The sequence below is a fragment of the Bombus affinis genome, chromosome 17, assembly GCF_024516045.1.
Source record: "Bombus affinis isolate iyBomAffi1 chromosome 17, iyBomAffi1.2, whole genome shotgun sequence".
Taxonomy (NCBI): Eukaryota; Metazoa; Arthropoda; class Insecta; order Hymenoptera; family Apidae; genus Bombus; species Bombus affinis.
Genome location: NC_066360.1, coordinates 5,151,222 through 5,164,360, shown reverse-complemented (window position 1 = coordinate 5,164,360; position 13,139 = coordinate 5,151,222). Strand labels below are relative to the sequence as shown.

The 13,139-nt window shown below is 27.0% G+C and overlaps 1 protein-coding gene across 4 annotated transcripts; it reads right to left on the bottom strand.

The window, feature by feature from the left end:
- Positions 1-144: 144 nt before the first annotated feature.
- Positions 145-10,663, bottom strand: LOC126926347 (lysophospholipid acyltransferase 5). Of its 4 annotated transcripts, none has more exons than XM_050742656.1 (11): positions 10,490-10,663; positions 9,795-10,054; positions 9,395-9,667; positions 9,194-9,319; positions 7,852-7,959; positions 7,312-7,434; positions 5,666-5,781; positions 5,310-5,480; positions 4,395-4,631; positions 3,903-4,211; positions 145-3,505 (listed from the first exon to the last, which is right to left on the bottom strand). In XM_050742656.1, the coding sequence occupies exons 4-11, from the start codon at positions 9,276-9,278 to the stop codon at positions 3,230-3,232; spliced, it is 1,425 nt and encodes a 474-aa protein (XP_050598613.1). In that variant the 5' UTR covers positions 9,279-9,319; positions 9,395-9,667; positions 9,795-10,054; positions 10,490-10,663; the 3' UTR covers positions 145-3,229. The 4 variants fall into 4 exon arrangements, with proteins under 4 accessions (XP_050598613.1, XP_050598614.1, XP_050598612.1 ...); XM_050742657.1 differs by having other exon boundaries at positions 9,416-9,667; XM_050742655.1 differs by lacking the exon at positions 9,395-9,667 and having other exon boundaries at positions 9,194-9,360.
- Between the last annotated feature and the right edge of the window lie 2,476 nt (positions 10,664-13,139).

Genomic DNA, 13,139 nt, shown 5'->3' with positions numbered 1-13,139 from the left:
AACTATTTGTACTTTTGTAAAAAGTTTCACTTCATTAGTTTTACATTTATTTCCCCTTTAAAGCTACTGTAATATAAATTTTCTTTCTCGATTAATATACAAAATTCAATAAAAGTAGATCAGAAACTAAAGAAGGTACAAAAATTTAATTTAATGCAAATTTATTTGGAACAGAATACAAAAGGATAACAAACAATGATATGGTTTACAATTCCAAGTTTATAATTTTGATATACAAGTATATTTAAAAATTACTTCATTAATAAAGGATATTTTTATAAATAACGACTGTTTAAAATATAATAGCAATGAAAAAATATTCAATATGTTCGCTTGTATATCTATAAAAAATTGTAAACCTGTAGTCAGTATTACAACTTTTACTGTAAAAATTAGTCTTACTTGTTTAAGCAATCTATAAAAGTATTTCACAGATTCAGGAAGATTCTTTTGAATTATTATAACTTCCAAAAAAATTGTCTAAATATTTTATCCTATCTTCTTTGGGTAAAAGTATTTACTTATCTATTTATACATTTCCTTTGCCATACATTAGATTGAGTAGTAAATTCATTCCTTTTCTTGCAAGACAAATATGTCTAATAAAAGACATTTCTTTACTTTATTACTGTAAAACTTTCCTTCCTATTATAAAACGATATGGACATATTTTCTCAGAATTCTATGTAAATACATATTCAAAACATAATAATTTCCAACCAAATTGCATTGGTAACATTATTCTAGCGAAAAATAATGGTAGCTAATTTTCTCTTTTCATTGTCTATGATTAACTTATAAACAATATTTATCAGTAGTAATTGTCTGCTTTTCTGATAAAACATTATAATAAAGTCACTTTCTCAATTTTATCAAAAATACATTCTTTTACTGCAGTTTAGATTAGTATTTTTTCCTTTATCAACACTGTCCAAAATAATTTGTTACCTTCCAATTAATTATTTCAATCACAGATCTTCAATTTCTTTAAATACAAGAAACTACCATGATTTGTGTTAAATATTTAAAATTTTATATCTTATATCATTTTTAACCATTATAAGTATTTGATTAACATTAAGCTTTATTTACTTCCCTTTACTTGCTCAAATACACATTATTTGTAAATTTACTACCTACATCTTTACCATAGATGACAAATTTTTATTTTTGTTTATTTTTTAAAAACCTACATTGTTCTTTCCAGAAATAAAGCAATATTAAATATCAAAAATAATGCTGTGCACTCATTCATTATCAGAAAAGCTTTACCTATTACAAAATACATATTACATACAGAAGTACTTACTAAATTATGTACAATCATATACATCCTTGGAGAACTTAACTTGATATGTTTAATTATCATAACCAATGAAATCATGAGATAGACATTTTTCGAAACAATCGAACATTTTTCAAAGAACGTATTAAATAAGCTTTTGGAAGAATTATTCCGACGTTTCGTTTAGATAGCATCGTCATTGTAGCAAGAAGTCCACTGAACCCAAATGGGACAGAAATCGAGTAGCCTTTTTTTCTTTGTAATAATAACTAACTGCTATCCTGATGAAATATATGTCAGAATATTTTGGAGCATAGCTTATACCCGAAAATTTCAATAATTACTACGAGTCTTGCATTTATAAATAAACGAACTTAGTACCCAACTTAATATGCACTCTTTCCTAGAATCTTATAATTAAACTTAATATACTTATAATTAAACTTAAATTTTAACTCAATATTTATGCAAACAATTTATTTTAAAATATCATTACGATAAGATAAATAATATCTTTAAGATAAAGAAATAATTTAACTTTAAATTGATCAATTTGTAAATATTTTTAAACGCTTGACGGTTTCCATGCCACACTATTTTCACGTAACTTTTCCATTCAAGCCATATGTACTACAAATAGTATACATACTTACTTTTTTATCTTAACACTTATAAACTTGTTTTACATGCACTATGGGGACAATGATTTTAATAAAAAATTCAATTTTTACCGAAAATTGATTGGCATGGAATGTCTTAAGTGCTACATAATGCGATGATTCTTCCTGTTTCAATTTGGATAGTATGTAAGTACCTGATTATAATACTTAAACAACCATAAATCACTTGAGCGCGATCGCACAATTTTTCTTATACATACATTTTTTCGATAATCTTTGGCACTCAAAAGGTTATAAATACAAATATATTTAACAATATAAGGTTACAATGATGATACATATTAAATAATTTAATCATGCGGAATCGGTAACATTTACGATTCCGATTATAATTTAACCGAAAATCAAAAATTGATTTCACAAATTTTAATTTTTAAACTACTACAAACAATAATTTAATTTATTTGTATAACCATACTTTTATTATCATCAATCATACATCATACCTTTCCATATTTCAATTTTTAAATGCATCATATTTTTAAAAGAACAGAAACTTTAGCATAGTGTTTACTACTTAAATTATGTCTAAAGTGATGCTAAGCACAGTTCTTTTTGTAAAAAGAAATAATTTTCTAAAAACGCATCAATAAAAATAAAGATATTTGTAATAGCTCTCTTAAATATTTTGTACGTATTAAAGTTTATACAAAAAATATTTTGTACATGCTCAAAAGTTAATTCCACCTATTAATCAAGGAAGGTTAATTTATATTTAGTGTACAATATCACACAAAATAAATCCTTAAGTAGTATTAAGTATCTGTTTATATCTACTAATCACAATATGAAATTACAAATATTTTCCAAAAATAAAATGTTTCCTTAAATACCTAAAATGAATATGTCAAGATATAACCATTAAGTATGATTAAAAAACCATACTCCTACATTGCAAATTTACTAAGTTCTTGCTTAATAAAAGATTAAAGATTAGTGAAATTTTCCGTTTCTTTTTCTTCTTAAAAAAAAGATTTCCAAAAGTATAAATAGGTTATTTCTGGGACGTTTAAACATAAATTTTCTTCTATTTATATGGAAATTACAACCTTCTACTATTTATAAAAAATGTATTGTATATTTTATTATCTTAATTGGCACTTTTCAAAGATAGTTTATAAATATTTCTTGTACTTCAACAAATTATGTGCGATCCCAGTATTTGAAGACAATGTACTCTTCATCATTTCATTTCAACCACTTTTCTTATATTTAGTATATAATAAAAAGGTAAAACTTATTCAGAAACTTTTTTACATTTACATTACTGTTCAATCTTTTTAGACCGTTTTTTGAGAAAAAATATTTTAACAAGTAGTGAAATCACTGGATAAGAGAGATATATTATATGACCACAATAATAAATAGAAAAGTAAACCTGATGATAACGAGGGTATGACAAAAATGTAAAACAAACAAGACAATAACCCATAAAAATAAATGTATACATGTGCATAAGAATCCATGTGAGAATTTGAAGTTCTGGACGACTGTTTAATAAGCTTTGTAATTTCTGTTGTCTCTTCAATATTTGAGATAACTACAAAAATTAATACAAGATTTTACTCAGTGCAATGATATTAAATTGACAAATAATTAGTTCATTAACTATTTTAATAATAATTTAATTAATTGAATAATGGCTTACTTAATATATTTAATTTATCTGGCCAATTTTATAAGTTACAATTCAATAAATTACATTTTGAGGAAATATGACATTAATATCAATATACATTTCTACTAAAAATAAACATGATATTATATATATTATATAGTATATAATAGCAAGAAGAATATAATACTAAATTTATAAATTATAAAATTTTTAAGTAAGCCATTAAACAATCGTTTACCTGATCGTCATCCAGGTAAATAACCAATTGCTTAATCATTGCATATAGGAATATTTAATATAAAACTAATATCAGACTTACATCTTTTTCAGCATACATGATAATAAACTCGAGGAAGAAGCATATATAGTATCCTGAATGAAGCCCATGCCAAACTGCGAGAAAAACCAGGGTGAAAAACTGACTATATATTTTCGATCCCAGAAATTTCAATCTCTTGTAAATATATTCCGCACACCAATTATTAGTGTTTATATTAAATGATAAAATATAATCGTTAAACTGAGTTGCTGTTTCGAATTTTAACAATTTAACATTTTCACAACCATTCCACAGAGGATGACCTTTCTCATCCTTTCCATTATAAGTTAGACCAAAAGTTGTACAAACCTGAAATGAAAATTATGTTTTATAATTCAAAGCAAACGATAATATGTAATTGTTAACATTGTTTAATTATAAATTATTTTGTTGATCAATAGATTATTAATCTATATTTATCTCAATAATCTTTTTAAATGCTTAAACCTGAAAAAATATATATTATAAACATATATATACATGTTTCCTTACCCCTTCAGCTAATAACCAACAAGAAATATATTTATACAGATTGAAATGACCCCAAAAGCCAATCGTAAAAAGACGTTTCAAGAATGTCTGTTCTCGGAATTCTGCACTCAATAGATATTGATTGGGAATGTATGTAGTCCCTAATTGATAGAATATCAAGTATATAAGTCCAACAAACATTCGAGAAATACCAGGAATGATACAATCATGAAGTTCCATTTCTTCTTTCATAGAAAACTAAAAATACAAAAAATAAATTATTTTTTCTTTATATTATATTGCATAAGTTTTAGGCAATAGATGAAAGTGTGCCACCATGTTACAAAAGTTAAAGTAAGAAAATATATTACATAAACGTAAACATGTTTTATATAAAATATCTTATTAACATAATACAAAGTATGTAATAATAATGGATTAATCTTTTCTTTAACACAATATAAAAATAGATTGACAACATTTACTTTAGTCTTATTTCAAAATGTTACCTATTTTCATAAATGTAAAATTAACATCAGTGAAAAATGAGATTTATCACATTTTTTTATCAATTATAATTTATTTCAGTGAATGCATTAGAAATTCCTTATATTAGTTTGTGACGTGTATTCGTTTCCTTCTCAATATATATATATATATATATCAATTATAATTCGTATATATATAATTCGATATATATATATCGAATAATTAATAATAATTCGATATATATATATATAGTCGAACGATAAATCAGCCTTTTATTGTAATTCTGTTATTGAATTATTTATGAGATTGTGTAATATTTTTCTCTCAGTTTTACTCATAGAACATGTTGGCACTGTTTGTCGAGAAAGATTTGAGACATCCTATATATCGATTAAAAAGTTCTTACAATTTTTTCGATTACTTAATTAGTATTTTAATATGACTTACAGTATTCGTATCGATCATCGTATATCGTCCATTTACATAGTCTAAGTACCTTTTCATGCTAAATTGTGGCCCAACGAGAAACGATCCTGGAAAATATGCAAATGCTGCAATCTCTAAAAACGTTGGTTGTTCTTTCAAGGCCACTTGTTTCTGCGATGCAGACAATTTTTCCTGAAACGGTAATGTCATTAGTTAAACTTCTTCCTTCTGAAAGGAAATTTCCTTCGTTTCTTATTCACCCCTCTTAATTGTTGTATTTAACTTAAATTTTAACTTCGACTTTTTAACTCGGCTATTTATTCATCAATTAGACATTTCCATCGCGTGTATTATGCTATTTGTTGTTTTGTACGTACCTCGGGTTTTTGACCGTCCAGCAAATTGAACGCAAGACCAATTAATCGCAGAGTTAATACACACTGTGGCATAGTCCATTTTATATCATAATCATCTGTACTTGTCATATAATATCCTATAAACGATAAAAACGAATATTATTTTTTAATGTATAATATCTTTAATATGTTTGACTTATCATATGGATACAGGAGTATTCTGTGATATGCAGAAATCATTTTATAGATGAATTTAGCACGCGAAAAAAATAAAGATTCTATTCGTCCTTGTTTTTATGTTATAGAAAGTATTTAACTCGAAATGATCTTCTGGGGCACTTTAGTCTGGCAATTATATAATTCTTTAACCAGCAATTTATATATTTATAGGTTTAGCAATAGAAATATATATATATATATAACCTATAATATAAATATATATATATAACCTATAATATAAGTATATAATATATATAAATATATAATATATATATATATATAACCTATAAATATATAAATTGCTGGTATATATATATATATATATATTTCTATTGCTAAACTTGCTTATTTGACTAAAACGCGATGGAAGTTTAGTTATGGATTTGTTTAAATTTTATTATGCACAGTACTGGACAACTAGAAATAACAAGACAATCAATAGCAAAACATTTGCAGAGCTACATTCATATGCAAAGAGATTTGGTCTGTTATGAAAGTAAACAGATACAGTTTGTTAAAGAAGAAACTCGCCGTAATTTGAATAAAGATAAATTGAAAAGAACATTACCAGATGTTTATATGAATTCTTTTCATTTTTTTCATGTACTAAACCGATCTTTAAATCTAATATATCACAGGACACCCTATATATATCATTTCAAGTGAAACGGTAACATGTACCACGAAGTTATAATTATCTGCTCACGTTAAGTTTTATGATCTATTAAATTGTATTAGTTCCAAGTAACACAACTATTGAACAAACGTGAAATTATTTGCTTTATCAATTATTTATATTATTAATACATTCACTACGTGGAATCAATCAATCAACTATATTTCAAGAAAATCGTATTATTTTAAATTAAAATAAACAATGAAATATATATATATTATTAATATATATAATATATTTATTGTTACATGTATTATTATATATAATATTATATAATATATAATTTTATATAATATATAATATTGTATATATATAATTATAATATATGATCTATATTAACAGTTGTACATTTGTTATATATTCATTATATAACCGATGACCGCCGTCACGTGAACGGAGAAACTTTTGCTCGATTAGCAGTAATCGATATTGCATCGAACGTATTAAATTATTTATCATCGTTATTTAAGAAAAATAATACATGTTGTGCAAAAATTCATACATAATTTTTTTTAAATTGCACGCAATTAAAAGTAACGATACTTTTACTATAATTTATAATAATTCGCACGATTTCTGGATAATTTGTAAACGTTGGTAACATTTTCTTAGTAAAATGAAGCTAATTATATAGAACAAATCAAATATCTTTTATGCCTATGTTTTTTGCCGAAAATTGGGAAGTTGTTTGTTTATTAATTTGCATATTTTTAAAAAATCGCACGAACTGTTAAATAAGTATAAATAATAGTGTACTATAAATTCTTCATACCACATAGGAGATAAGCCATATTGAAGACAAAAATAATGACAACAGATAAAGACGAACCACCAAAGCGTTTTAAGACGCGATATGTAACATACATCGCTGCTGCTGAGTGAAGTATATTGAGCCCTGTAAGTACAAAATACTTATGATCAACCAGTTCCTTAAATAACTGATCCAAAATATTTTTGAATGAAAATTACATCTACTGTTATCAATTAATCAATCAATTTATAAAATCTTTCCAATAAGTAAAAGAAAAATTATTTTAGTATGTCGATCAATACCTTTAAATAATTTTCGATGTGCTTTTCGATTTAATTACTATTGAATATTGAATTGAATACTTAAAGTAACAAATATATTACACACTCTAAAATTTCAATTCATTTCCTCGAGGAAATAAACATACATAATTGAAATAGAATAAAAGATATAAGACAAAACATGCAAAAGTATTTAAAAAATTCAAATAAAATTCAATAATAATCTTTTCTCGAATATTCTTCTTTATTTAAATATCATTTTTTGAAGAAAAATAATTACCATAATTCCATAAGCAAATCAAAACGCCACAGGTTGCAAAAAATATATGTTGAAAAACTGGACATTTTCCGTACAAAGTATATCTGTGAAGAAGGGCGATGGGTAATCCTGAAAGTTCAGTTATAATTGTATTATTCTCGAGTTTCATCGAAATATTTTTACAAATGTTTCATTTCACGTATATTTTATAAATTAAATTCATATCTAGTTGCAATTATTGATACTTGTAATTCGTTTTCATCAACTTCGAAATTAGTCATATTACAAATAATGAACTCTATGACAATGTTAGTATGATAATTCGATTAATTAATCTAAAAATAATATACCAGTACGTGAAAATTTTTTATATGGTTATAATCATAACATATATAGTTTTAAGAAACGATAACAAAGTGAAAAGTAATCGATGATACGAAATTTAAATACAATACGGATAATTGGGACGCTATTATTATCTATCATATAGTTATTATTAACAATATTTTTATCCACAATAATTGCACAATTAAAAAACAAAGAAAATAATTCATAACTGTAAATAAATGTAAATAAATGTAAATAAATTCTTTCATTAAGCTAGGATATTATATATATTGCAATGATGTTGCAATTTCCGTCGTAAAATAATTTGCATAAAATAAAACAAGGAATAGAGAAATATGACAGATTAGGACGAGAAATGGAGTTACTACTAAAGTAAATATTAATTATTTTTATTCTTACAATCACTAAAACACACATATAATAACACATATGTTCAAATATAAATTTTAATATAACCAGTCAGTATACACTTCAGATAAACAACTTGTATGTTTCTTTATAGTCAAAGTCAATAATAAATCCTAACTGACTAAATTACAGATATTATAATGTAACATACAATTATTTCCGTATAAAGTTTAGTCTAGGATTCAAAATTAAACAATCTAAATAATAAAAGATATTGTTTCCTATTGGAATAGTTACTATTAGGATTATCTTGACCAATTTACGAAGAAATAAAAGTACATATCACGCAGGCATGTGCGACAAAAATGTAGGATACATAACCTTCAACCTCAAAACACTGCGAATCTATGGAAATATTATTTCCAATTCTAAAATGACAAATTGAGATCTAGAAATGTATTTCTAGAAATACATAACAAATCATAATACATAACAAGTAAATCGAAGTACAATTTGATTATGCAATCACTGATGTAACAAGTAAAAATGAGATCAGGCTATAGGTTAATGTATACATGTATTTTATATCCGCCAATTTATTGATGTTAAATACTGTAAATGAAAATCGTAAAAAAGGAAGCAATGTCCTTCTGAAGACATTAATTACCAAGAAAAATGGAGATAAGGAGACGAAGTGCAGCTTCAGATGTATTTAAAGTTTCCGAGAGGCTTAACAACATACTGCTCGACATTGTTGATTTTTTCGAAATGGTTTCTTATCCTGTTGCTTTATCTTCTTAAATCAGTTTCATAATATTATTATTAAATTTATTCCTATGGATGGCGTAAAAAAGAAAATGTAATTTACATTATGCACCAATAACATCACCTGTCACTTCTATAGTTATAAAGAAATCGATACTCAAACCACGATAGGAATGGAAACCTTGTTATAGCGTTCTCAAACTCATTAAACTTTAGGTAATTCCAAATAAAATTTTCAAAAAAGAAAAAAATATGTATATAGAAAAAAATTACATATTGAAACGGATGGTTGAAATGGTAAAAAGTAATTATTTAGTATATTATAGAAAAAATTGAAAGAAAGTTCAAAACGAAACATTGGTATATTTAAGAACACCTGAAAACAAATTTCACGTCACACAAATCACACTTTCTGTATCTATTTCTTTGTATTTAACATTATTTAAAATATTAATTAACGACATTGCGAACAATTATACTTAAACATATTTAAGAACATTTACCTTCCAGTAGACCATACATTTACTTTTAAGAATCCTCAAATTAAAAAGTTTTTCTAATTCAGTATATGCAGTGTGTCAAATAAATCATTATCCGCTTCGTAACCATTGACGAGATACGTTACGACACAATACCATTCGCACTATGATATAGACAAGTTATTCGCGACAAAATACCGTTTGTACATTGTTACGGATGATGTTATCTATCGACACAATATTCGTACTGCACCACCGTTGAGATGCCCCGTGAGTCTGTTTTTCTGTAATTACAATTTTTGTTTTAATAAACAAACGCACAAGATGATGTAACGTAGTATGATTGTGAACGATATTGTATTATAATCACGAAATGACTTAGCCGTATTATCGTATCAACAATATTGCATCGTAAAATATCTTGTCCATGACTAAAAGTAAATTAACATTACCGGGCCGGTCAAATGACCGTTTTCAAATTTTAATTTAAAATTGTACATTCATTGTTATTTATTTCGTTCATCTAACTTTTGTTCACCAACATTCTTATATGAACACAAATTGAGAAATTAGTTAATCAGATAATATAAAAATTTATATAAAGCCAGATGAACAAATGAAATAACAATAAATAAGCAACTTTAGATTAAACCTTGAAGCCGGCCATTTCACCGGGTCTGGTAAGGTTAGTATTAAAATACGTAGTTTAACAAGCTTACTACAAATATAAAATCCTTTTAAAAAAAAATAAAACCGAACGCAAGTAAACTTATGAATCAATATTGTTTAAAATTGTCGCAATTTAGTTCGTTTCCAAACCGTTTTTAAATCCGCACAAATTATTTATACCAGAGACAAAAGAGAGTATTCATGCTTATAGACCTAATTCTTCTTTGACTGGTGCTGCACCATGCGGCCAAATGCTGATATTACTTAATGTTAGTATATACAAGAACCTATAAAATTAGGGATCTGCCTGTTTCGTTGCACACTGGCATAGACAAAAATCCATTGAGTTCCACGCTATCAGAATCTATTTAATTATGCGGTTCTACGGAAAAGTTCTTATGTACTTCTTTATCCGATATAGACAAATATAAGAATTATAAAATTGCGTAATAATGAAACTATTTGTAAACTGCCAAAGAAGGAGAAATGAATTGTTCACTACACATATTTGTTTTTAGAGAAGAAAGAGAATATTCCCATTCAAACGATACTACATCAGTAGAATGATACAATAATTTTAATATTTTTCCGTATACCATCTAGAATTAACATTATCTAAACTTGACACTTGGCATGACAATTGTATTAGTATGAAAATTTATTCATCGTCGCATGGCGATTTTCCTTGGTACGTACGATGGTGCTCGTTAAAACGAATTCAACGACCTTGCACACGAGGCAATTCATTGTTATAAAATGTTATAAATTCGTCAGTTCTTAAGAAGTCAAGTGAGCCAGTGTCGCTAGCTACCGGCTACCAGATTGTTGCAAGCGCTGTAAACAAGTATCGAATTTCTTATATCCCATGATGCTTCCCAAAATATCAAACGTTATTGAATCGTGGAAACTCATTTTAGTTGACGTACTTTAGTCGAATAAAAATTATAAAATTAATTTTCAATTAAAATATTAATATTCAATTAAAATAATAATTTTCAAATAAAATTAATTTTCAATTGTCAATTATTTGTGTAAAATTGAGAATGCGATGTTGAAAATCAAGGAAAATGTAGCTTTTGTAACTCTGAAAAATATTCGAAATTTAATCCCAAAACGTTTATTAGTTTCTGTAAAAAGCTATTTAACAAGTAAAAGAGAGTAATCGTAGATTTTAATTTTTACAACTTTCAGAAGTAACATAGAAACTGACAGAGGATTTTCCTATTCTTGAAGAGTTTCACTATCATGTACAACTCGAAACTAATCGATCTTTTAATTCTAAACTATTTAAAATTGGCGCCAGAAATTATACATCAATTTACTTTTTATAAGGACACGTTTTTTATTATAAAGAATGTAACAGTTACAGCAATATTAAAAATATTAGAATTGATGAAATTCAATAATGGAAATCAAAATGAATGCATACTCATAATGACAATTATTAAGAGCATGTACTCATTTAATAGCAACGTAATAATTCTATTTTTTACATTGTTCGTTATAAGAACATGTAGAGTCAATGCTAATGACTCAGATTGATCATAAATAACTGGTGACAGTTAAACATGAAGTTTAAACAAATAAAAAATTTTTATATTAAAATCAGTTTATTTTCAAATTATGCTTGTGAATTTATAAATGTCTCAATGAACTGTTCCAAATTTCAAAAGCTCGACTCATTTTGATCATTAATTGTCGATACAATTGTAGTATCGCGAAAAAGGATAGCATTAGGATAATTTAGATTTGTAAAATTCTCCTAATACTATTTATTTAAGATAAATAAAAATAACAGAGATTAATTGGACAGAGAACGATAAATGTTCAACTTGAACTAAAACACAAAAGTCTTATTTCACTCAAATCACTCTCGCAACTCTATAACGCAACAACTCGATCTCTCTACAACGCTAGCAACTCTACAACTCTACAACTCTAGTCTTTGGCTTCTGCACTCGCACGCTCTCGCTTCTCAACTCACCTTGTACGCCTTTTGCATTCGTTCTCGCCGGCGTCTCAACCAACACTGTCTTTAGCATCTCTTTGTCTTTTCCCGTCCTATCGGACACGTGTCCCGAAACGCCCGTGGCCAGGGTCACGCAGGCCCTTTCCACGAAACTATCCACTTGAAAGGACCGACGACACATTGATGTACCCGACGATGGCGCGGCTCTCGCGACATTGTTTACGGTTCGGCCGATATCATAGGACTTTTGTCCACGATACTATACAATGAATGTCGATCTACTTGGAATGCGTGGTACCAATTCTTTTCACTCTTCGCATCGATTTTCGGGTCAGATCCTGCGCTTCCCATTATGTGATAGGATGACACCTCGCGGATGTACCTCGACTTTGTTGATTTTCCACTGGCTCATTCCTGGTTCAACAGGATTGATAAATACATGTGAATGAATTGGTGAATGTATGTCTCTAAGAAGGAGAAAGACCAACTCCTACGTTCCGTTCATATCAGATAGGGACAGGCCCTGAGGTGACGAAGATATTCGAGTGTCCAATTAATGATTTGCAGGTAATAAAATAACAAGCACGCAGAGTTTAAGAAGAGGAAAAGGTATGCTAATTCCAAAAAATTCCTTGTCGTTAGGTTGTCTTGTCCATAAATAGTTGTCGTTTCCTATAACTGTTTTTAAAGACTGGAAAGTTTTAAAAACGTATTGTTGCGTTGTAACACAA